Source organism: Podarcis cretensis (genome assembly GCF_951804945.1).
Source record: "Podarcis cretensis genome assembly, chromosome: 4".
Classification (NCBI taxonomy): domain Eukaryota; kingdom Metazoa; phylum Chordata; class Lepidosauria; order Squamata; family Lacertidae; genus Podarcis; species Podarcis cretensis.
This window is the reverse complement of record NC_137173.1, coordinates 73,516,519-73,542,927: the sequence shown is the minus strand read 5'-3', so window position 1 is coordinate 73,542,927 and position 26,409 is coordinate 73,516,519. Positions and strand designations below refer to the sequence as shown.

At 46.5% G+C, this 26,409-nt stretch overlaps 1 protein-coding gene across 2 annotated transcripts; it reads left to right on the top strand.

Moving 5' to 3' along the window:
* Positions 1–812: 812 nt before the first annotated feature.
* Positions 813–22,116, top strand: SHOX (SHOX homeobox). Of its 2 annotated transcripts, none has more exons than XM_079973016.1 (5): positions 813–1,348; positions 5,415–5,623; positions 13,933–13,990; positions 14,122–14,210; positions 19,996–22,116. In XM_079973016.1, exons 1-5 carry the CDS (start codon positions 1,003–1,005, stop codon positions 20,239–20,241), a joined length of 948 nt encoding a protein of 315 aa, XP_079829142.1. In that variant the 5' UTR covers positions 813–1,002; the 3' UTR covers positions 20,242–22,116. The 2 variants fall into 2 exon arrangements, with proteins under 2 accessions (XP_079829142.1, XP_079829141.1); XM_079973015.1 differs by having other exon boundaries at positions 14,122–14,213.
* The last annotated feature ends 4,293 nt before the right edge of the window (positions 22,117–26,409 follow it).

The following is a 26,409-nucleotide window of genomic DNA, read 5'->3' as shown; positions in this document are numbered from 1 at the left end:
ACATTCAAAACATACACATCAAGAACGACAATGAAACAACCCCCCGGTCGCCCAAGAAAAACTCGTTTCCAACTGGCACGGATTTACCTTTTTATTGAACAACCAGAGTCCGCTCTTTTTGTTGTCATTTCCTCCCCCTTCCCGGTTGTCTAGCAAGAGTTGGCGGCCCAGCTTTTCTCCCCCCGCTCCTAGCGTGTCCATAATAAGCAGAAGATCTCCTGGTAGCCAGTCAGGTCTTCCTCGAGTCTCTCCCACCCCCGCCGCCGCCCCCACGCCTCCCTTTCCGTTTGGTTCCTGCGAGCCATTGAAAAGAATGCGGAGAGATACCTGTCTGGGAGGAGGCTATGGGATGGAGTGGGGGAGGGAGGATGGAGGAGAAAGAGGAGAGGGAAAGAGTTTCATTGGATTCCTCCCTCTCCCCCTCCCTCCCTCCCTCTCCCTGCTCTTTGCCACCCTTAAATCAAGGTGCGACGGGTGCCAAAGCGCGATGAAATGCAAAGAAAGCCAATTGCTGGCCCGAGGTGGGGGGAGATCGCTCCTCGGAGTCCTGCCTGCGACTCTGGAAGAGGCAGTAATTGCTGGAGACAGAGAGAGCTGGGGGGCTGGGCTGAGGTAGCCATGTATAAATAGTGTGATCTCCCCATTGAAAGGCATAAATAACAGCGGGAGGGATCTAAGCCCCGAGACAGCACCCCGTCTCTGCTCTTCGACGTGGTCTTCCTCGCTGCTTGTCACGAGGAGGAGGATTTAAAACAAAACACGCGCACGCAACGCGCAACACCACCTTCAAGCAGCAGCAGCAGCAGCAGCAGCAGCAGCAGCAACAGCCTGGACCGACGAGGCGGCCCCTTGGACCTCCTGAGTGCAGATCTCCACCCCACCAGCCCCACCACCACGACCCACGCCCAGATCCAGCCGCTGCAGCTCGGAGGACCTCTTCACTGTGGATCGCGAGCGTGCGCTTCTTCTCTCCCCCTCCCCCTCCCCAGCCACCGGGTCGCCATGGAAGAACTTACCGCGTTTGTCTCCAAATCTTTCGACCAGAAAAGCAAGGAGAGCAGCAGCGGAGGAGGAGGTGGCGGCGGCGGAGGTGGTGGAGGAGGAGGAGGCGGCGGTGGCGGCAGCAGCGGCGGAGGAGGCACCGGCCACAAGAAGGAGACTATCACGTACCGGGAAGTTTTGGAGAGTGGGCTGGCGCGCTCGCGGGAGCTGGGCGCCTCGGAAGCCGGCAGCCTGCAGGAGCTGGCCGAGAGCGGCGCGCACTGCCCGGTGCACCTCTTCAAGGAGCACGGAGACGGAGACAAGGACAAGCTCAAGGACTTCAACCACGCCAGCAGGACCTCGGAAGGTAAGGAGGGCACTGGACCCACCAGGCGTGTGGAGGGGGGCTCTGTCTCTCCACCTCCTCTCCCTGCCCCAGACACCAGCGCCGAAGGCCTCGAGGCTTTTTGGGTGGGGAGGAGCGGTTGGGCAGGGGACGAACTAATAATAATAATAATAATAATAATAATAATAATAATAATAATAATACACCACTTGTCTAGCAACAGCAGGAACGGCCGCTGGGATCGTGAAGCACTTCTGGAGTGGAAAGTAGAAGGAAAAGGGAGCGGAGGGAGAGAAACACCCAAACTTTCCCCTTAGCTTTTCTGGGAACAATAGGAGTGCGTGGGGATGGGGGGCGGGGGGGGGGAGGAAAAAGAAAGAAGCAGGATTCGATCGGAAGCCCGGGTATCCTTTGCCCTGTAGCCTGCTTGTGTTGCTGCCCGAAGGAGCTTGTTCTGGAATGAGCCTCCAACTTCGTGGCTTCAATTATGGCTTCTTTTTTGTTTCTTTTCTTCCATTAAAAAAAGGCGTAAGGGAAGCCAAGCTCAGGGTAAACTGGTCAGAGGCCTGCGGGGAGGAGAGAAGCAGAAAAGAAGGAAGGGAAGGAAGGAAAAGCGCATTTAGGATTTTGTACCAAGCCCGTGTCGATAGTTTCTCCGGGTGTCAGTTCCTTCCTTCCTTCCTTCCTTCCTTCCTTCCTTCCTTCCTTCCTTCCTTCCTTCCTGATGTGTAAGATAGAGTCCCTTCACCCCGGGCCACCAGGTCGATAGCCTATAGAAGGGAGCATTCTGAGGGTGAGGGAAAGTAAATTTTTAAGAAAGTTGATAAAACGTTTTTCGGCGATTTAAGACAGGTTTCCTCCAGGTCAGACGCGATGGGATTAAATGCAGCAATCCCTTAGGTGTGAGAAGGGGAAACTTAAAATTAAAATTCAGCAGGGCTGCTCAGTTATGTTAATCTCCCTTCCTTAAAATATGTTTTACTCCGCCATTCGTTCTGTTCCTTCGCTTCGTAAAATAATAACGGTGTGTTGGATCGATAGTATTTAGGAGATTTGGGCCACTTGTACCATAAATAGAACAAAACGAAACGAAACAGCATTCTGTCCTTTATAGAAAAGCCCTATCACTCAAATCTGCTCGCTCCTTTAATATCAATTCTACATATTATTAATAATTCTTTTTTATGTTCTGTTAGATTCGTTATAAATGGAAGGAGAGCTTACACGCAGGGCTAAATAAATGAGAATTTAATTTCTGTGAAGCTTTAATAATTCCAATTTCATATATATATTAGAGAGAGAGAGAGAGAGAGAGAGAGAGAAGGGCCTTTCAGAATACATTTTTTAAAATAGTAAGGCGTGAAATCCTTCGAGTTTCCTGAAATGCTGTCAGTTCTAATGCACGGTTATTGTTTTGGTAAACAATATACATATCTAATATTTTATATACATACCCGTTTATTGAAAACGTGCTTCATTCTCAGCAGTCACCTGAACTCTGAAATGTCATAAAATATATTGTAATCTCTCTCTCACACACACATCTCAAGTTTGTAATTGTTTTTCGGTTAAAAAAGAAAGTAATTCAAAAGGGTATCAACCTCAGGAAGAATCCATGGAGGAAGACTGGTTTCCAGCGGTACAACAAACATTACAAGCGAAAAATCATTACCATATTTGTGAATGGTTGGAACGCTGGAACGTGTCTCCATTAAAGGGAGTTGTAAGGGAGGCAACCCCTCGAACGTTCGTAGGGAGCAAAAAATGTAGCGATCGTGGGCCGGAAGTGAGTTTCAGCGGAATCAGGGCGAGAGACTAATAGACAGTGTGTGTTGAGAGATCTTGCTCCTAGTGTCAAAAATCCGTTAGCTTCACACCTGTGTTTGGTAGCTGTTGTGCAAAACAAAACCCTTTAGGTAACCATAACACTGTATTTAAATTAAAAATTTCCCCTCTTAATTCAAATTTTAAAAAGCCACGACAGTAAAAACCTCTCTGGCTGAGGATACATTTATATATAGTTTTATGTTCAATTTGAGGGTTGCCTGGGGATTCTTAGGCAATTCGGTGTGTCCCATCAGTTAAAATTATTCTGTAAACCAAATGCCCTGATTCTTAAACTTATTTTACTTGGAGGTATATAATACTGTAAAGCCTTTCGATGTCAGAAGATTTGCATGTAAGAGGTAGTAGGCTGGAACACAACACTGCTTCCTTAAAGTCAAAGCAAAACAATAGAACTGGACAGCAGAGGTTTAACCGTGTCACTCCTAATCCCAACCCACTTTTCCTTGGGAGGCCAGTTAGACTGGAATCGAGGGGATTTACTTCCAGGGAATGCGCATGGAGACGGGCACGTCTATGTAAACCAGCTGTCCGACAGGCTGCAGTCCTCCGCGTTGCCGCTGAACTTGTCAGTAAATAAGTTCCACGGAGAGGAATGGTGCCCCATTGGGCCCAGCAAGGCTTCCTTCCCTAAGGTGGGAAGGGGGTCCTTTGCATCTGGCTGGAGAGCGCTCACGTCGAGGTTATTGCCGTTAGTGTGACCTGAGCTCCCCAGGTAAAGGCGGCAAGAGGAAGTCCTTGCGCCAACCTCCGAATTTCCAATCCCTTTCAGAACAGGCGAGATGAAATCCTCTCTCCCCCGCCCTCTGCCCAGTCCCTCGTTACACCTTCACGCGCTCCTGTTCTTTGCAAACGTGACGTTTTGCTGCGGGAGTGACGTGTTGGCTCCTCAGAAGGCCAGCCGTGGCTGCGGGGCAGAGAGGGCGTCCAGGCCACGCTCTTTCTGCCACCCAGAGCGCACCGGGCCCAGGCTGCTGCTGCTGCAACAGCGGCGCTATCTTTTCCTCTGGGTGCTTCCTTTCTTATCGATTTCTATCCCGAGGGAGGAATCTTCCCCCAAACGGACCGAACTTGAGGCTTGGTGGCTTTTATCAATACTATATTGGAAAGGCAATGGGTTATAAGAATATCGTCTTGTGCCATTTGTTTTTGTTTTTTAAGCACAGCCCACTAAAGGCAGCATTTAACCTGCTCTGGCCAAAGGTCATCCCGATTATGTCGCCCGAATCATTTCTAATGGTTACCTGGTCACAGGAAAGCTGGGTTCATATCGTGTGTGTGTCGGTTCCCACATTCCTAAAGCCTCTCAGTTGGGGACTATGGATTCTAATATCCTTTGGATTTATTTTAAAGCGCGCGTAACGGAGCGAAACAAACATGACGTTTTTCTGGTGCTTTTCTTATTGCTCAGTAGCTATTAGGGGGGGGGTCCCCCATGTCTTTAAAAAGCGTGTTTCCGATCTCCTTCCGCCATGTCTAGACTGCAAAATGAGGCCCCGATCCCCTCCCGGTGGAGGCGACTGGCCAGGAATAGTGGACACGTCTCAGAGCCTCTCTCATCTGAAAGTGGCCATTTCCTCTTTACACTTGTTTCGCGTAAAATCTTTGCTACTCTTGGCTTGCGTGGGGTATTTGGATCTTTAACTTTCCTCAGGAGGCTTGTCAGTTCAGAAAACCTAGGCCACACTTCCTAGCCGCGACAACATATTGCCACCGAGGTATGATCCGGCAGTCTTCAAAAATAAGATGATTAAGTTTGTACGCGTGGAGAGACGGGAGATGCCCCTTACAAGGGGCATTTAGCAACCTTAGCTGGAGAATATGTGAGTCACACAAGGTCTCTCTAAGGACCATCACCTGTTCTGCGCCCAAATAAATAGAGAATTTTCTCGCTGCAAGAGGAGAAATGCAAGGAGAGAAAAAAATCTACCCTGGCTGCGTAGCAGTCAATTACGTTAATGATCAGAGGAAGCTCTCCGTGCGCTCCGAAAATTTACTAACGAATATTTCACTCAACCCCCCAAATGTGTCATCTGAGCATATGGGACGATGCCAACTTTTGCTTGCCTTTTTGGGGGGATGCTCACAGGGCGACCGTCCTTCGCCTTGGCTGGGGAAACTATGTGCCCAGTTCTCCCGCCTCGAGGGCTTTAAGGAGGAAATTAAGGAGGCTTCTATGATGCGCAACTTTGTTGTATTCGTTTACTCTTCCTTATCCCCATCCCCCCATCCCCCCCGGCAGGGATCTATGAGTGCAAAGACAAGCGGGAAGAGGTGAAATCCGAAGACGAGGACGGCCAGACCAAGCTGAAGCAGAGGAGGAGTCGAACCAATTTCACACTGGAGCAGCTGAACGAGCTGGAGAGGCTCTTCGACGAGACGCACTATCCGGACGCCTTTATGAGGGAGGAGCTGAGCCAGAGGCTGGGGCTGTCGGAAGCCAGGGTTCAGGTAAGGCAGCCTTAGAAGAAGACCAGAGTCCTCCTCCTGCTGGCCTTGTTTCGGATCTCTGTCTACCCCATTGAAATCCCCTCCTTTTTGTCACGCGCAGCACCCAGACACGTGTGACGGAGGGAGGGGGCCAGCAGCCATGGGGGGAAATTCCAGCCAGTGGCGCTGCTCTCAATTTCTCGCCCCTTTAGAATCTTCAGCAGACATGGAGCGTTCGAAACATCCCTGAGTGCCGCTCGCTAACCAATCAGAGGCCTGATTAGTAGCCCCAGCCAGGAACGAAAAACCTTTCCCTTTTCCCTTGAGGTTCTACTGCTCCTCTTTTATTTTTATTTTTTTTTAACAGGGAGAGGGTGGGAGCAACTTCGGAGAACAATTGGTGTAGATCAAGCTAGGCTGGTTGGGTGCTCTGGGACTGGATTATCCAGAGCCGGGAGTGGGGCGGCGGTGGTGGTGGGGGAAACGTGCCTCTATTTGACTTGCATAACAAGGGTATGAATTCATGGTGCCCCATCTGCTCCGTTTGTCGACCCCCTGGAAAACAGAACGTCTCCCAATCCTCGAGGAGATGTTTGGGTTGTGGGGCCTGCCTGCTGGTCATGCGGCCAAGGCATATGCTCTATACAAGAACAGATTGTTGCCTTTAAAAATGCATTTATTTTTAATTTTTAAAAAAGGCCTTTAGCCTTGCTCACTAAAGAGAGGGGGGGGGGGGCTGGAAAAGAAGCAAACAAGAAAATAGATATAATTAAAAAAGGATGGTGCAGGATGTGACTATTGTCGCAGCATCGAACCGAGGGAAGAAGGGGGTTGGACTAGATGATCCTTGAGGTCCCTTCCAGCTCTACAATTCTATGATTCCATGGAAGTGATCAACCTGTAGCATGGCTTTGGGGTCAAAGGCATGTGGGGAAGACTGAGCTCCAGCTGAGCCTTTATTCTGGCTGAACTCCCACAGCACCAAAAAACTATTTTAATGAACCACGCTTCCAGTTCCCCCAGTGTTTTTCCTTGGAGGTGATGGTGAGAGTCACACTAGGAAAGGGGAATCTCAGTCTAAATGCTTTAAGTCAGGGGTGGCTCGCCAGATGTTGACCCCGCCAGATGTTGCTGGACCAAATTTCCCATAATCCCTGACCACTTCCCAGGCTGGCTGGGACTTTGGGGGGGGGTTAGAGCCCCACGACTCTAACAGAAGAGTTAGCCACCCCTACCTTTAGTATGAACGCCCCACTAATATTAGTGGGGTTGACTTCCACGTCCAGCGTTGAGCAGCATTTTTGTGCGCCTAGAACGCCTGCGTGTAATTCCTCTTTCCAGGGCAGGTCTGCCATTAAACTTTTAAAACGTTTCTTTGTAGGCTGTTTCCTCCTGAAACAGCTGGGAAAACTAGGCTCCTGAACAGTTCGGGTTTTAAATAAATACAGCAATAAATGAAATATTCCCCAGGAACGGAATAGCGCTTACTGGTGTGCTCTTCTTGGAAAGGAGATCTTACGAGGGGGAATACTGAGAGGGGGAGGGAGAGAGAAGTCGTGGCTCCCACCCCCCGCGCCGAAGATTGATCTAACCGCCCAAGATAAATGAATGAAAAGATTAAACTTTGGCTGAAGGGGACATCAACTTTTATGTCATCTTCCCAGCTCCTTCTAGGCGAGCCGGTATAATATCTTGCCAGAGCCTTGATGTAGCGTTTCTATAAAAATAAATTACTCGTAGTGTTTCTATAAAAATAAATTACTTGTAATTGAATTCCGCACTCTTTCTTTCAAGTAGTTTATTACCGGAGTAGCGCGGCACCTTAACAGGATATTCATAGTTACAGGAAAATTGGCGTTCCAAGTGCTTGCAGGTTTCATGAAATATTCCACCGTCTCACCTCCCCCTCCCCAGCAACTTTTTCTTCTCTCTCTCTCTCTCTCTCTCTCTCTCTCTCTCTCTCTCTCTCTCATATTTCTGAAGGGGGAAAACATCCTTCAGTCTCTCCCCACCCCTCAAAAATAAAGTCCAGAGAAAGCCGTTTTAGAGAGAACCCTTAATTAAAACATAATCAGGATTCGATCGGCTAAAAAGGACTCGGTCGGCATCTTATTAAAGGAGGAAGAGAAAAAGAAGGAGACCGAAGGGCGAAAGCAACAACAACCCAAAGATATTTTAATACTCTCCGAATTGCCTCCTAATCCCCGTCTGTAGCGCCTGTCCCTTGTTGTTAAAGGATCTAGTTTCAATTTAGTGTGGAAATGTGCTGTAAATAAATTGGAGCTCCTACGGTAGCTACTTCTTATTAACCTTTTATTTTTAGTGTTGTACCGGCAACTCATATCGCCCAGCTGTCAGGGTTATAATTGAAAGTTATGAGACCATAGTGAGGAGCAGGCAGTAATTCAATTACGAGCAAATATCTTCGGGTTTTTATGGCGCAAGGCTAAATTAAATGTCATTATTCACTGTCTCTAATGGAAATCAAAAGGAAATCAGATTAGAGCATTTGTGAAAGAAATCACTGAGTGATCCTTAATGAAGAAATAACTGTCTAAAACACTGTCCTGCGCTTTACTTAGCATATTCATGACTACTTGGAATTGATCGGGAATCACACCCGGGCTGATTTATGATGGCTGCGCGCGCGGGCTAATTCATCACTTATATTCCTCATCACTTTCGCCTTTTTCCAAAGCAAAAAAATTAAAAAAATAAAAAATGGGAAGGGACGCGTTTCCTTGCCCAGCTGGGCACAGCGAGTCTTTTTAAGAAGTGCATTTCAGGCGCCACTGGTACGAGCCGGCAGCGTTTAACGCGGATTAGTCCCCCACATCACACGCCTCTCGCACGCTGCTCCTGACCGGGTGGTTAAAGCTGGGTAAAAGGACATTTTTGCCCCAGAATTTGTCACATATCTGCACCCGATGTGTGATTAAAAAATAAAAATAAAGTCTGCCTCCTTTAACTGGATAACAGACGACCAAACGACCCTTGGGGGTGGGGAAGGAACTCTCCCCGGAATTGGTATAAATTATATTATGACGAGTGGCGTAGAGATCGGAATTAGCACAGAGGCAGGTCATGGGAGTCATTCCAAAATCATTAATGCTGGATAAAGAGCTACACACACACACACACGCAGAGAGAGAGAGAGAGAGAGAGAGAAGAGGATATGGAATGAAGAATAAATAACATGAGGGGCATATTCATTTTTACTCATTGGTTAGTTATCTGTCAATACAGTACAGCCACCCTCTGTCCTCAGACAGGATAGCTGAAGGTTTTCTGTTTACAACTTTTAAATGCACATTTCCTTCCCCGGCTTAATTAAGCAGGATTTATTATTATTATTATTATTATTATTATTATTATTATTATTGACATACCATAAAAAGATCCCCATTCTCAAGGTTTATATGAATGGTAGGTGGTTATATTAAGAAACTAATATTTTCGTTTCAAGTGGGGCTTTCACAATGCTAACGGTCGGAACAAAAGCTAGCTAGAACCCAAATATTTCGGCTGAATTTGACTAAAGCTGAAATTTCTCAGCACACCGGTGTTTCGCTGAAAGCAATGGCCCTTTCTCCCAAGGAAGGCGGAGAGATGGCGGGGGTTGATACTCCAAACGTTAGTCCGCTTGAAGTGGCTAAGTTTCCAGAGGTGTTCGAAAGAGTCTTAGAACTGTAAAATTGGAAGGCATCGCAAGGGTCATCTAGTCCAGCTCCCTGAAATGCAGGAATCGTGTGCCCAAGGTGGGGCTCGACTGCAGCACCCTGAGATTAAGAGTTTCACGACTGAAGCTAAGAATGCCTTGCTGTGGCAAGCCCACGGCACCCGGTATTCCTAGGCAGTGGTCTCCCATCCAAGTACTAACCAGGCCTGACTCTGCTTAGCTTCGGAGATCCCACGAGACTGGGCGTGTTAAGGGTCGTACGGCCGTCTATCTATTCCAAAAGGCTGCGCTTCGTGTTGGACTCTTCACAGAACCAGGAAATCCAAGGGAGCCAGAGATCAGGACATTAAAAGGGAAAGGGAACATTTCCACTGGTAAAGAAAGCTCCCTTTCAAAAAGTTCAGGGATCGCTCAGAAATTCAGCAAACTCCCCTCCCCCCCGTTCCCCCATCTTTTAATTTGAGACATCACCTATTAGAGACCCGGATCAGGGAGGGGGAAGCGACGCCACTAGCGCACGTGTGAAGGCGGCCAATTCCTGTTGAAGATACCCATTCCAGTACCCCTGGATAATTAATGTCTTTGGAAGCCTTTCTTTGCACTAATTACTCCGTTGTAAATGGCCATCATTAAGGCAATTGAAGAAAGCTCGGAGGCGAAATGTGATGTAGGAAGTGCAGTTAGTATTAATTAACCGTATGATCAACTTGGCAAGCTGAGGAACTTGGAGGGGGGGGCGGGGCGAATGGGAGCGATGTTTGCTTAACTCCCAGATTTGATCTGTCTCAGCAGACAGAGGCTGACTAAAGTTTGATTTAGTAAGAGGAGGGGGGTGGAGACACTGAGCATTTGACGGTAGACGTAATCCTTTAAACATATTTGTAAAAAATCATCTCCTTCCCCTCTCATGGGAGAAGGCTCCCATGCTGTTTGGTACGCCAGAGAGATCTAAGGACACCGCCCCCCCCGCCTCAATTTATAATACACGGGAATTTCCGGAATTAGGGGAGGATTACTAGGATGGCATTTTTTTTAAAAAAGAAAAAGAATAAAATCTGATGGCAGAATTAGAAATAATTCCTTCCACCCAAATTTGGAAAGTGTTTGATTGTCGCGTGGAAGTCAAGCCTATTTAAAAGTCAATCGTGGCTCTGAAAAAGGGATTTATGGTGGGATCCATAACCCAGTCAAAAGACAAATGGGAAGGGGTAATTGAAATCTGTTGGATTAACCCCCTTTGAATAATCCTTCTGGATGATTTGCGTGGAATTAATTGATTTCCCCATAAACGGAATTTGCATTCGAAGTTGAATTGACTTTCAAGGGAGGGTTTGGGGGTCGTGGCTGTGCAGGGCGGTCCTGAGCATCGTTTACTCGAAAGTAAGCCCGGCGGAATTCAACGAAATGCTGCGCCTTGCCTGTAACGAAACAGGTTAATGCCACAATATACTTTTTAATCTTCAAGGAAACTTTCCTGGTTTCGCTACTTTTCTAGAATTGCTTTCTGTGAAGTTCTTCTAGGATCGCAACCTTAATCGCTGGCAGCCTCTTCTGTTGCATGGTTGCTCGGGAGTAAATCCCAAGTAAATGAAGAGTCCCTCCACTGAACCGTGATGGGAATTTCTTCCGAGCAATCAGTGTTTGGGTGTGGATCCATGGTTGGCCATTTTAGTGGGCAATTCCAAGGTCAGCATGGAAGCATATGACAAAGCCCTAATAAACCCTGGCAAAAATTCGGGAATAAAAGGGTTTAGCTGAAACTCACCCCGCCCCGCCCCGCCTATTTTTCTTTAAATAGGGGGAAAAAGCGATGCCGCACGAGTCGACATAGGGGAAAACCCACTAAAACTGGTCCTTTATTTATATGCGTTCAAAATTAACCTCGAGGAAAACGCCACTGCCTGGCACACAGGGGGAAAGGAAGCCACATTCAGGCAAATTGGAGGAACGCTGGACATGAGAGAGCAAATTGTGTGTGTGTGGATGTATGTGAGATGGATGTGAATTGTAAATCGGCACTTAGTACTGGGCACTTTTTGGGTGTGTGTGTGTGGCGATCTGTCACATTTATGTCTCATTGTTTAGTGTGTGAGCCGATAACCTCTTCCCCACGGGAAATCTCCCTTAGCTGCCTGCCAGCCGAAACCTATACTTGTTCTCTCAGCAGTAAACCCCATTGACTTCCATGGGGCATGCTCCAAGGTCGGTGTGGGCATTGGATTGCGGCTTGGCTCTCTGTTCCTGAACGCCATCTGCCTGTTTTCCTGATTTCGAATAGGAGATGCCAAAAAGAGGCTCTTTTTGCTTCCCTTCCCCGGATTAAAAGCTAGGCAAGCGGGCCGTCTTTGTTGCTGGACTAAACAGTTTCTTTCTTTGGATAGCCCCTGAGGCATTTTGTTCATCTGCTAGTTCGACATAATGATTTGCCCCCTTTTAATATTCCGCCTTTCCCGGTGAAAGGGAGCACAAGGCGGCTGACAACATAAAAGCATTACAAACACACACACTTTTAGGGAGGAGAATAGTGCCCCCTCCCATTTCAGGCCGTATTTGTTTGTTCTTCGGGAGTCCTCTCTATTTCTGGCCGGGTCCCTCAAGAGTGGCTGCTGTTCTAAATGTAAACCTTTAGATCGGAATATATTCTTTGGTTTAAAGAAGTGCGCGTGCGGACCTGTATCATTCGCGTTATATTTATGGGATACTGAACTACACGCATAGCTCTTCAAATACATTGACTTGTTTGCGGTCTAAGCCTTGAATATATCCTTGCAAAATTCCTCCCCTACTGGGGGGGGGCAGGAATCCAAATTGTCCCTCCTCCTGACTGATATCCGAAGTGCTATAAACTGAGCAGTTGTGCAAGCTTCGTTGTCGCGCCGAGGCGCTCAATTTGTGCCCGGGCTGTCGCACTTTAGCCTGTAGGTGAGGGCTCATATGCTTGACCGGTTCTCTATACCGTATTAAAAACACGAGAAGAGCTTCATTTCCCCTGCACCAGCCTAGTGGTCTCTGGGAGCGGACCTTTGGGGATGTTTCATGGCTGTGTCTAGCGCCCCCACAGACCAATCCATGTATTGCCTCTTATACCTTCGAAGGGTTGCTGCCCTTGGGGCTCCGTTGCGCCACACTGGCAGCCCCTTCCTCTGAATCCCTTGAGATGGAGGAAGCAAAGTCTCCTTTTGACCAGGACTTTAAAAAAAAAAAGAAAAAGAGAGAGTACGCATGCGCCGGGAGGAAGCGGCTACACCCCCACATCAACTTCGCGGTGCTTTGCGAATTTGGATTCGCAACTTTAGGAGGGAGGGCGCTCCTGGCTTGACTGCTCCTCTTAAAAGCGCTTGTTTGCTTGACTTTGACATCAGCAATGCTTGGGAGGATCAAGATGCAAACTCTGCATTTTACAACAGGGGACGACGTTCTCCAAGCTGCGCATTGTTCCGTTGGTGGTTTTTTTTTTAAGCAGAAGTGCGAATGAGTCCCGTTTAGATTCTTGTCCGATTCTCTGTTCGCACTCGGATCGCACCTGCTCTATTTGCACCTATAATTGTTGCAAGTGAAACTCGTCTCATCACTTGCAGCCCACATTTTCTGATCTGGTGGCTACTTTATGCTTTGTAATAGTAATAAGAATAATACAGAAAGTCACTGTTCTCAGGTCATTAGTTCAGTTTTTTTTTTTTTAAATACAATGTGTGTGTATGGGTGTGTGTGCAACAACAAAAACCTCTAAGAGGTTTACACAGTCCCCCATTCTAGTGCACAACTGTGCCAACCCCTACCAGTGCAGACGTCAGGATTGCTTGTCATTCCAACAGCGGGAAAGGAAATGCTGCATTTATACCATTTTAGTGGTATAGCACAGGCTATATAGGACGGGAGGGGGAACGCTTTCCTATTTTCTTATTTCGAAACACCTCAGGCTGCAATCCTATACACGCTTACCCGACAGGAAGCGCCATTGAACCCAACGGGATTTACTTCTGACACCTATAAGGATCACACTGTGAACCAGCTTACCAATACCACGACCCTTGTCTTAAAAGGGCCTTTGACTAGTCCTGCTGTTTTGCGTGATGTATACTGTTACTTGTATGCCAAATAAACAAGCATTTCTCAGAGAGAAAGCCACCAGATGAGCAGAGCAGAGGAAAGAGAAGTTTCAGTAGCGTGCATAGCAAAACTGCCACTTTGATTTTGGAAGAAGAAGAAGAAGGGGGGGGGGAGGCGAAGTATAAGGTCTTCATCTTTCCTCTGCCTCTCTGAGACTGTGGAACACGGGCTGAGATAGCTTCTGTCCTCTGACATTCGGACTCCTTATTTTCGTGTGTTCTGAATATCCTCAAAAGCTTGTCCTTCTGTGGGTAGGTAGGAACTTACCTGTTTCTATATTGCTGGTCCCGTGAAAATCAATAAGACGTATCAATCAAAATAAAACTCCTTTATTGTACGAGCAATCAAAATGACACAAAACAGGGAGCAAGCTTCCGAGCCCAACACGACTGGATATTAAGCAAGGGCGTGTGTGGATAAGGGGGGGAGGGGAATGTCTGTATTGGTCAAAAAAGTTCGTTTTTATAAGCACGGGTGGCTGCCAGACGCTTCAGAACTGATGGTGACAAACCTCTCCTCCCCTCATTTTCTTTGATCGCAGGTTTGGTTCCAGAACCGAAGAGCCAAATGCCGGAAACAGGAGAACCAGATGCATAAAGGTGAGTTCGAGCTGGAAAGTGCTTGGGTGGGCTGGAGGAAGGGAGGGGGTTGGCGAGCGCTATCCAGATCCCCGAGGATCCTTCCTCACCAAGACACGTGTCTCTCCCTCCCCCCCCCCCCCGCTTTGCAGGTGTGATCTTGGGGACGGCCAGCCACTTAGACGCCTGCCGAGTGGCCCCTTACGTCAACATGGGCGCCCTGAGGATGCCTTTCCAGCAGGTAGCTCGTTTTGATTCCTTTTTGACCCGTTTCTCTCCCTGTACGTCCGAGGCGAATCGAGGTTCGGGAGGGGAGGGGCTCTGTAGAAAAGGACACGCCTATTCCGCGCGGGCTGTCAGACCGAAGGGGGCGATGCTTATACGCCTCTCGCGGGGCAGGAGGCGTGGCCGGAGCCCAGGTCCGTCAGGAAGCCACGCCCCTTGGCGTCCGGGCGTTTTTCAAGGCTGGGATGGGTCAGTGGCGAAGGAGGGCACTCTGCGCGCCCTCAGAGGCGCCCTTATCGACAAGCGCCCCCAGGTTTGGAACGAGGACTTGCTCACAGTGGCTTCCAAGTCTGGCTGCAATCCTGTTCACGCTCAATGTGGGAGTAAGCGCCATTGAAACCAGTAGGACTTATTTCTGAGTGAACACTGTGTAGGATAGTAATGTGGAGTGTTGCATCATTTGGAAAAACAAAATTTCCAGCTACTTCTACTCATCCTCCTGGAAAGATGAATAGTTGATTTGCCTCAGCTACTGTTAGTAGAAACCAAACACGTTAATCTCTGTACTGAACCACTTAAATTTCTGACTTTCAAGTAGTCTTTAAAGGCACAACAGTTCTTACCTGTGGCGGGAAAGATATTGAATGCAGAGGGGAAGAAAATAAATCCAGGTAATTGTAGCTTCACTACCCCAAATACCTAAATGTAGAATTCCATTATTTTTGTTCCTCTCTCCTAAGTAGTCATCCTAAAGCACACCTGCATTGCAGTCCTAGAAATGTTCACTCAGAAGTAAATTATGTTGCTTTTAATGGGGACATCATTCTTGGTAAGTGTATACAGGATCATAGCTTGATCTGTATTTTGCTTAAGGGACAGGTGGATCCACACCATACATTTAAAACACATTCAACACACTTATTCCCCCTCCACACACCCCGAATCCTGGGAACTGTCGCTCATTCCTTACAGAGCTACAGTTCCCGGCACCCGTAGCAAGCTACTTTTCACTGAAACTGGGGAAAGCCATGTGCTACAAATGCGTGGTGTGGATTCAATATTCCTGTGAAGTAGGTTAGGTTGAGAAACTGCTCTTTGTTCAAAGCTAATCTTTATCAAAGCAACAAAGAAAATACTGTAGCGCAAGCATGTTTCAGGACTCACACAATGAAACCACCTCCCAAACTTGCATGGCCATGAAGAAGTCTGTTTCTCAGCCATCTTCTGATATGGGCAATAATAGAGACCTACCTTATTAGATTGATTTAAGTAATGAGTACTGAATGATGCATTCTCTGCCCTTAAATTCACTGTAAACCTGCTACTTGCAAGGGGATTTGAATGCAGGTCTTTAACCCTCCAGTCACTACGTCGCACTAGCACTGTATGGAATGCAAAAACCATGCTTTGCTCACTCTTTTTGCCCCATTAGTCTTCATAACTGGGAACTGAAAGTAGTCTCACACACAAGCCATAGGGAAAAGTCAGTAAGCAGCAGAGATGCCTCAGCTCTCATCTATTTACAGCCTCCTATATAACTAAGCACCTCAGTGATTTTCGGGCTTCTGGAAAGGTCCCATTTATTTCAAACAGGGTTTCAGAAAAGTGGGGCCTAGGTAGTTGATTTCTTCTGCGGCAGCATTTATCTCTTGCAGAACTAAAGCAACGTCGCCCTTGGTGATTTCACATGCGAGGCTTAAATCAGGGTGGTCCAAGGAGAAGAAATCAACACACATTTGGTTTCTGTTTTGAATTAGATCCTGCGTTGTTAACAGATTTAAGAAGGACACCAAGAGTTGTCAGCTTCTCACTCCCGAATGCTTGTGCCGTTTAACAGGGGCTTGTTCCGCAGCAAAGCAGCAGTGGTGGTGACTGTTTCTCTCCATGTTGTGAAGCGCTTCATCTCCTAATTTGCTGTAGATCAAGCTGCTGCTAAAAAGCCACATGTAGAAGAACGATCCTCTTAACAAAGAGAATTCGGGCTGCGGGGTTGTGGTGGTCATATGTGAAAATTTCTCTTTAAGAGGTTGTAACTTCGCATTAAGGGACACGGGTGGCACTGTGGGTTAAACCACAGAGCCTAGGGCTTGCCGATCAGAAGGTTGGCGGTTCAAATCCCCGCGACGGGGTGAGCTCCCGTTGCTTGGTCCCTGCTTCTGCCAACCAAGCAGTTCAAAAGCACGTCAAAGTGCAAGTAGATAAATAGGTACCGCTCCGGCGGGAAGGTAAACGGCATTTCTGTGTGCTGCTCTGGTTCGCCAGAAGTGGCTTAGTCATGCTGGCCACACGACCCAGAAGCTGTACGCCGGCTCCCTCGGCCAATAAAGCAAGATGAGCGCTGCAACCCCAGAGTCGGCCATGACTGGACCCTAATGATCAGGGGTCCCTTTACCTTTACTTTTAACCTCACATTGCCTCAAAGCTACTCGCGTGGACTTTATCTTTTTTGAAAGCCACCCAGAAATGCTGCCATTCAGACCAGTCTAGTGAATGTCTCCAATGCAAATGATAAGGGAAAAAAAAGTAACAACCCAAAACCACTTACTTAGTGAGGCAGGATGTGAGGGGTAGGCAGGCAGGCGGGTCCTTGTTTCAGCCCCCCCCCCACGTGTCAGTGGGGCTTGGGTACTTCTCAGGCTGGAAATGTGTCAGAAACAACCTGTGTCAAAGAAAACTGGTCGATTCCCTGCAAAAGCACCCTAGCCACTGAGACACAAAGAAGTAGAACTTGTTCCACTTTCTTTCCTTAAAAAACACAGGCAGGAGGAAGAAAATACTGGGGAGATGATTCTTTACCTTTCTTTGCCTCTCAATGGCTGCCCGAATATGTGAAACCTTTGCTACTTTGTCAGTTTCACCTTCATTAGCTTGAGGGTGAAACTGACTAGAAAAACAGCTCCATTTATTTTCGAAGTTAGACGTGTTAAGGGGAGCTGTGGCCTGAATAAGATGGCCGTAGTTTTTGATGGATTTCTCCCACCCAAGTACAATGGAGGAACAGGAGAAAATAAGCAAGCCTGCAGACAAGGCCACATGGCAGGAGGCTTGCGGATGAGTAGCCAGCTCAGGAAGATCTGAGGCCCTTCTCTTGACTTTTCTCTTCCCTCTCTTAAATGTATATCACCCTTTTACATACAGAGATGTACAGGCAGTATTCTGTCCAGGCACTAAACGCCTCCAAACTTCCGGGCAGTGGAAGTGGGAAGGCGTGGAGACTATTGACAAGGACTTGGTTCTTCTTGCTCACTTTTATTCAAAAGTTTGAATAGCCACCTACTCTCTCATACCGGTTGTCAAAGAGATTGAATTTAATCACACACACATACAACATATCTTTTCCACCTAAACCCTCTCAGGCCTTGATAAGTGTCTAGTCCCCAGTCCCTTATGTTTCAGACGGCCACAAACAAATATGCTTTAAAATAGCCATAAGTGTCCCTGAACCGTTGTTAAGTATTCTTAGAAAGTGGTCAAATAATAAAGAGATGAAGCGGATGTGATTCTGTTCACAGACTGATCCTGTATACCTGGCATGCCTTACATGTGGTGTAATGGTTAGAGTGTTGGAGTAGGACTTGGGAGATCAGCGTTCGAATCCCCACTCAGCTATGTAGCTCCCTACCTCACAGGTTGTTGGGAGGATGAAATGGGGAGGAGGAGAACACTACCTTGGATGATAAAGGTAGTATATAAATGTAAATAATGATAATGATAATAGAATTGGATCAGGCTAGCAACAGAGCCAAATTTCCCCATTCCACCCCGCCCTATACTTAAAAAAAAATAATTCAACAGCTTCAAAGCTAAAAAGCTATACTAAGGAAAAATTATTTATAGCCGTCTTAAAACAAATCTTACAAGGGGACTTATAAACCTTATAAATAAAGACCAGAGAAGTTATCTGGCACCTTGGGGCTATAACTCTGCATCGGATCTGGCAGCACGTGTTCCTGTTGAAAGTCTAGTAGTGTTTAGGACCAGTTCAAACTCACCTTTGCAGCTATTTAATTACACCGTCGCCTTTTTAACGTTATTATTATTATTACTATTCAAAAGTCCTTTATTTGCTGGACGTGTGCCACAAGGACTTTAACTGCAGTAACTGCAAATGTGTGTGGCTGCACTTTCTCTCCTGCACACACTTGTGGGTATGGCTCTCCTTTTTTAGTTCCTTGGAGAAGGAAAAAATGTCTGTGTGACCTCCCAGGAAGCATTAATTTTGCTTGATAAAAAACACCATGGGGTAGGGCCTTACATTATAATATCAGGCCACAAGTGAGGATCTGAAACAAAATGTGCAGGTTTTACCAGAGTCTGTGGCTAAGGGGGTTGAAATAATAGAGTTAGAAGAAAAGATAGGTTCCCCTGCCATAACACAGGACTTACTTCATGCCCACTTTTTATTTTTTTAAAAACACCAGTCTGCATGCAAGCCAATAGAACACAAGGTTTTTCTTGCAAACAAGTGCTTGGTGTGGCCTAGGAGAAGGTTTGAGAAGGCCATTCATATAGTTCTACATCTGGCCTGATCTATAACAGTGGCCTACATTGCAGGGCTGCTGTAAGTTGCTCTTCCTTAGCACAGCCCTCCAATCTGCAACTGGGGGAAAAAAGTGAACTACATTGCAGGTTTGCTCTATCCTGCTGTCTCAGTTCTACCTGCAGTGTGGGGATATATATAAAAAAGCAATGCAGGGTTCTGCAAACTCAGCTTCTGCTGATCTCCAATGTGCAATAGGGGTCTAATACCGCTGAACAACACTGTGGGGTTGCTGCAAAGTGCCCAGAGCCTGATATGCAGTATTCAGGGTGCCCTAAGCTGTGGGTTAAACCACAGAGCGTAGGACTTGCTGATCAGAAGGTTGGTGGTTCGAATCCCCATGACGGGGTGAGCTCCCGTTGCTCAGTCCCTGCTCCTGCCAACCTAGCAGTTCGAAAGCACGTCAAAGTGCAAGTAGATAAATAGGTACCGCTCCGGCAGGAAGGTAAACGGCGTTTCCGTGCGCTGCTCTGGTTCGCCTGAAGTGGCTTAGTCATGCTGGCCACATGACCCGGAAGCTGTCCACCAGCTCCCTTGGCCAGTAAAGTGAGATGAGCGCCGCAACCCCAGAGTCGTTCGCGACTGGACCTAATGGTCAGGGGTCCCTTTACCTTTTTTACACTGCCATTAAGCCGTTCTCTCCCAGCCAAGGGGAAGCTTGAATAGGTATCGCTATGTAGAGGAACCATGCTACAGAAAAGGAAAGAGTTTGCGTGTCTGGAAGATCCGGAAAAGGGGAACTCTGCAGTTCTAAGTTAATGGCAGTAAAATAATGAGTGGAATGTGGCAATTCAACAAGTTAAGGAACATTGGTAAAGGATTGATCAGCATGTACAAAGTGTGGCACTGTTCAACAGTAGATTAAAATGCTGAGATGTAAGAAAAAAGTGCTCATGGTTATTTGGGTCTGGACCTTAAGTGGTTTCTGATATGATATGCTGACAACAGAGTGAGAACATCTCTCTGTTGTTGCAGATGACAGTGGTTAGAAGCAAAAACAACACTGTGATATCCTCTCGACCTTATTGTGGTATTAGCTTACAGACCTTTTAACCACCTAGCCCAGTTTACCAGGAACCCACACCTGCTTGTTACGGAAGGCCATTCTATTCCTACAGGCTGCAGACCTATCCTGGTGTATGTCCCGTTGAAAACCCGGCCTATTTTCAGATGCACAAAATGACACTCATTTGTTTACCCTCCTGGAAGCTCCTTTACTCATTGTCCCTTTTGCTTCTGTGTCCTTCTTTTGCTCCCTCAGGTCCAAGCTCAGCTGCAGCTGGAAGGCGTCACCCATGCCCACCCTCACCTCCACCCTCACCTGGCTGCACACGCCCCTTATCTGATGTTTCCCCCGCCCCCTTTTGGACTTCCCATTGCCTCCTTGGCAGATTCCGCCTCTGCGGCCGCAGTAGTAGCAGCGGCCGCGAAGAGCAACAGCAAGAATTCCAGCATTGCTGACTTGAGGCTCAAGGCTCGGAAACACGCTGAGGCCCTGGGGCTCTGACATTTCCTCCCCAGAAGCCATTTTGTTGCCAGGGATGGACTATAGTTTCTTTCCTCTATCCAGTCTCCGAGCTTGGCTGCGATAAGGACAACCGGTACCTTTTTAAAGGCCCACAAGTACTTGTAGACAGGCTCAGCGCTGGCCTGTTCCTTCTTTCCTCCCTTTCTCATCCTCTCCTTTTATTTTGTTCAAAGACTTCAGCAACTTGTTCAGTTGATCTGAGGACTGAAGGACCTACTGGCCTATTTTCTGTTTTAAATTTTTATTTCAAAAAGCACTTAGTGCTAATGATTGCAGTTAAACTGTTCTTCAGCCACCAGATGCATAAATACTAGGTTTGAAATCAGTCTGGATCTCAGTTATAAGTGTCAGTTTTGGGGGAAAAATTGAGAAAACTTTGGAGGAAAGTAGATTTTTTGGGGGGCAGGGAACAGAACCCTCCAATCACGTGGCATCCATGAATCTTGGGACAAATGGAAGTGGACCCTGGCCAAACTGAAGATGATCATGTCAGCCCAACACCATTTGCTGCTGCCAGTTTTGCTACGTCGTGCATGTGCCTAACTTTAAACAACGTTTGAAAATCGCCAAGTATACTGAAACAAAAATGAAACAGAAAAAAAAGGAAAAAGCTTAACAACATCGTGGGGCTGGTCTCCATTAAGATGACATTTCTTCTTTGTTGCCAACGGTATTATTTCAATCTCATGAATCTCTTCCATCACTATGGAGCTGCTGCTGCTGCAGAACTGGTTTGAATTTAAACGTGGAATTTCAGATCTGAGACAAGGCAGTGTTTTCTAAACAAAGCAGCAATAACACAATGGGGTGTCCAAATGACTACATCCTTCACAAGGAACAACAAGAACAACAACAACTGAGTGTGCGTGTGAGAAAGAGAGACACCCAAATTAGTTGGTGATCCAAATGACTGGAACAATGATGAACACATCTGTTTTACTGAGAACCACCTGAACATGCTGAAATGCTTGTACTATGTGAACAGGTTTACTTCACCGTTTTTATTTCCAGATGTCTGGATCTCTGCGGAAGGCCTGCTTGGTTTACAGGATCTAGAGGGGTTGATTCATCTGTCAAAGATGGACACAGTTTTTTTAAAAAAGCATAATACTGATGCAGCGTTAATTTTAGTGAAATGCAATTAAGTGCAGTAAAGTGCAATACTGTAAATATTATAGATTAAAGGGGGGGCGGGGCGGGGAAATAGCCGCGCATTCTTTTTCTGTTAAAAACCAACTCTGCAGGAACTGTAACCTGGTCCTTTGTGTTCAGACCTGGGAATTGCCATTTGTTGCCAAAATGATAAAGTCTGGGCCTTCTACAGATTGGGAAAGAAATATGAATTGCATATATAAAAGAGAACCACCATGATTATGAATCCAGTTCATGTGCCATATTTCTGGGAACTAAGCTCAAATGCCTGTATTAATTATTATAACTATAATTTTATTTTTATTTGGCAATTGTTTTAAAGTAAGGAAACAACAACCAAGTCAATGTCATGTAGAGGTGGACAAGTTCAGTGGTTTTTTTTGGGGGGTGGGGGGGGGGAATTGAAGCCAATTTTATACACCAAATGCAAGCTCATTGGAGCTTATCAGCTAGTATGAGCTGCTACTACGACTCATAGAAATTGAGGAGAACTCCTTGAAATTATATTACCAAAGTGTCTAAGTTTATTATACCCACATTGCTCACTTACATGTAAATTCCTTTCAACCAATTTATTAACTGGTGCTTCTTCTGGAAACAAATACTGCTCTTGTCTACTTCTAAATCTGTTTTTGCATATGATATCCAAGTCTCATTGATGGAATCTTTGCATCTCAACAGCATAAAATCATTAAGTCTGTTCCATTGACCTTCCAGTGTATTTCTTTTTTGAAGCAACCCATTAATAGTTTGGGAGGTTTTTGTTGATATCCTCCCTCACCCCAGCGAAGTGTCCATAGGACAGAATGTATTGTATTTCTTAAAAAGTCAATATTTTCATCTCTCTCTCTCTCTCTCCCTCTCCCTTGCTCTCTCTTTTCTAACCAGCGTGCAATCTCGTTGTCAGGATGGTTCTCTTTTCTCAGTTTATTTATTCTTTGCAAAACAATTATATTTTGGACAAGTTTTCAGAGTTGAAACATTTTGCCCGACTTTCCTACCTCTTTGTGAAAGCCCCAGTACCTCTTTCTGTCAAGGCTATGGTGGAAACCTGAAATTAAAAATAGCTGCGGCAGCCCTGCACACCAATGTATGCATATCTATCAATCACATCACGCATAGGCAAACTCGGGCCTTTGGCTGTTTTGGGACTACAACTCCCATCATCCCTGACCACTGGTCCTGTTAGCTAGGGTTGATGGGAGTTGTAGTCCCAAAACACCTGGAGGAGTGAGTTTGCCTATGCTTGAATCACATGGAAGGAAGTGTGTTTATGTCAACACACTACAATCTGAACACTAGTTTTATAGAGGCTAACCTACAACTGTGAATTGTACTCTTGTAAAGCTTTAGTGAAAGCTCTCTGACATCTTGAGTTCCCTGAAAAAACTACAATTCCCAGGGTGCCTTGGAGAACAGTGATAATGGTTAAACTGGATTTATGTTGGTAGTGTGGATCTGGCCTCAAATGCGGGTAGCTCTATGCTACAGCCAAAGGGTGCAATCTGTGAGGGATGTGCTGTGCGGAAATCCCACAGAATGAAACCAATAGGAGGGAGGAACAATTGTGCTGTGTGCTTCTGAGCTAGGGAAAAACCAGCTAGAAAGTGGTTTATGAAGCTGTAAAGGTAAAGGTAAAGGGACCATTAGGTCCAGTCGTGACCGACTCTGGGGTTGCGGCGCTCATCTCGCTTTATTTGCCAAGGGAGCCGGCGTACAGCTTCCGGGTCATGTGGCCAGCATGACTAAGCCGCTTCTGGCGAACCAGAGCAGCGCACGGAAACGCCGTTTACCTTCCCGCCGGAGCGATACCTATGTATCTACTTGCACATTGACGTGCTTTCAAACTGCTAGGTGGGCAGGAGCAGTGACCGAGCAACGGGAGCTAGCTCTGTCGTAGGGATTCGAATCGCCGACCTTCTGATCGGCAAGCCCTAGGCTCTGTGGTTTAACCCACAGTGCCACCCGCGTCCCTCTATGAAGCTGTAGGTAACACCAAGTAGAGAATTTAAACATAATACTAATAACAGATCATCAAATATTTTAGCCTTCCCCAAACTGATGATCTCCAGCTGTTTTGGAATACAACTCCCATTAACCCCACCCATTGCTAATGCAGTATAACAAAAACTGCAAATCTTCCTCCTGTTTCTCATACAATTCCTGCACTTTGAATAAATAGATGGGAGAAGAGAACTGTTTGGGTCTAATTAACTAATACGTAGCCAGCACATTCCATTTTTAATTCACCATAAATATGTGCCAATGTGTGGTAGTGCCCAGTTTTGCTGGAAATTCACAATCGTCTGAGCTATTATGACTTGTCTCATGCGCAAAGTTGGATATGACAGATCTGTTCTGCTTGACTTGAAATCTGATCCCCCCCTCAACAAGACTAAATAAAGTCTATGTGATACAATGCTTATTTAAAACATACACTATCTATGACAGGGATATTTGTTTTCAGAAGGAGGCACCCATCTCTCACACCCTGAGCATGCCTTTTTCAGTAGAAATGCATTTGACCTTGATTTTATGTTTGATGGCCAGGAATGGGGAATTTGGGGGCCTCTGGATATTTCTGGACTACAGCTCCTTCCTTCCATCCCAGACCTGATCAAAGACGATGCTGTTTGGAATTTGGAATCCAACAGCATCTGGAGGGCAACAGGTTCCCCACCCTGCCATGGACTAACAGGGTGTTCAGATGGCCATATTTAATGGGACTCATTTGGCCTTTGAAAATGGGGCTCAGTGGGGAGATTTTTCAAAGCACAGGAGGCCCTAACAAAATTGGCGGGAGTAGCGTTGACCTGCCATTTTGTGCCTTGAAATCTCTTAACAGCAGGGTTTCCCAAACTTGGGTCTCTAGCTGTTTTTGGACTACAATTCACACCATCCCTAGCTACCAGGACCCATGGTCAGGGATGATGGGAGATGTAATCCAACAACAGATGGAGACCCAAGTTTGGGAAACCTGCTTTATAAATATGCCTGCATTTTAACAGGTGAAGTTTATTGTTGCCCTTGTTCCTAGTAGCTGCATCTCCTGATGCATCAATGAACTTACTATAACACAGTTTCTTTTCTATTTGGTAAACATATATTCTCTTACACTTGGGGATTTGTACTGTGACACACCCACCCACCCACCACAAACACACACACACACCTGTGCCAGATCATCTGTTTTGTGCAGTTTAACATTCCTGTACACTTTCTTTGTATTGAACATGGCTAGAGACAGTGTACTGCATTAAGTGTGAGGTTGTATTTATTACTAAAACTAGACTGGGCCAGTAGTAACCCTCTTTCCAGAAGATAAATGGTTGATTTACACGCCGATCATACACAATGAAACTTTGCATTATGGCCACAATCTGGTGCACACAAGTCCCACTGACCCTAAATGACCTTATGTGCATATAACTTTGTACTGAACTCTCATTTTGTTTAGGAACAGACCGCAGAACTACTATTCTTACTCTTCAGAAAGGGCTGTTTCACATGAAATATTTTTTCAACTTGGAACTAACTTCAGTTGAGGAAAATAGATATATGCTAGCATACATAATGTGGGTTATTTATGCTTATTTTGCCACAAGTGCACATACCACTTTCAAATCCATGTGCTTGTGATGCAATACACACTCTCACATCACCTCATATTCGGTGGTATATGTGTTGCCTCCTAACACAGAGGACATCTCAGTGTTGGAAAGAAATGGCACATCTCAAATGGCTCTTGGTTATTTCAACAGATGGTCTGGAGAGATTTCTTTTTTCTTCCAGGGAAGAGGTAAACATCTTGTATCAACTGCCATAGATGCTGCTTAAGAAAGATGCACTTCTGAAGAATGAATGGGATAGAAAGGTCCATCTCAGTATAAGAAGAAATAGTATTCAGAACAACATGGAATAATAACGGCAAATGCTGTCCTTACAAAGGCTGGAGAGAGATGGCATGTGAACACACACTCATCTGAGCACTGCCTCTACTCACAAGTTTTGCTTGATATACTTACTGTCAGAGCTGCCTCTAGGTCCCAGCTCACAGAGGACCAACGCTAGGCTGTCGTAATGTACAAAAGTCTTTATTGAAGTTCAATTTCCATTTCAAAGCCGCAGCGCGCAGCCCTACATCTTAAACCCTAGATCGGCGAAGTCCCGTCTGAATCTCCTCCCCTCTGACACCAGTTTAAGATCCTAGCCCTGCTCCACCTTTTCCGCTGCTCTCTTCTCCTCTGGGTCCTCCTGCCCGCTGGGGCATTCCCCTTTCTGGACTCCTCAGACGCTGAGTCGCTTAGCTCCTCCCCCTGCCTCCGGCGGGCTTTAGGACCCGGTTCCCAATCCTCATTCTCTGCTGTCCCACACTCCTGTACATTTGAACTTGCCTCTCGCGCCAACCCAGTGACCTTCCTCCTGACCGTTACACTACTTCTGTCACTGCTTCCCTCTTCCGGGATACTGGCCGGATCTGACCTCCCCTCCGTTGTCTGACTCTCCGATGGAGGCGTGGTCAGCCCTGACTCCTCTCCTCTCCCTGCTGGGGGAGACGCTACTCCCGATACCTGTGACTCTTCCCCCCCACTATGCTCCGGTGGGGAAGCTGGTCCTGATTTCCAACTGCTGCTCTGGGAGTCCCCGCTGGCCCCTTGCTTCTGGGGTGTCCCCCTTGGGACCCCCCTTGCCCTGGCCACCGGCGCCCCCTTCTGTGAATCTTCCGATTCGCTGGAGAGTCTCATGGAATCTCTCGGGCCACTGTCATCTTCTCCTACGCTGCCCTCAGATTCTTCCCCTTCGCTCTCCATCTCCCCTCTTCCCTGTGCTTCTGCTCCTGAACCCCTGACACTTACGTTTCAAAAACATGTAAAACTTATATGATGCAGAAACAACTGGAACCAAAAAAATGAATGGATGGCCCCTCCCCATTCAGTTTTTATTTATTTTTGTCTGCTATCAGCCACTAAATGATGAATCTCGCATTTTGCAGAT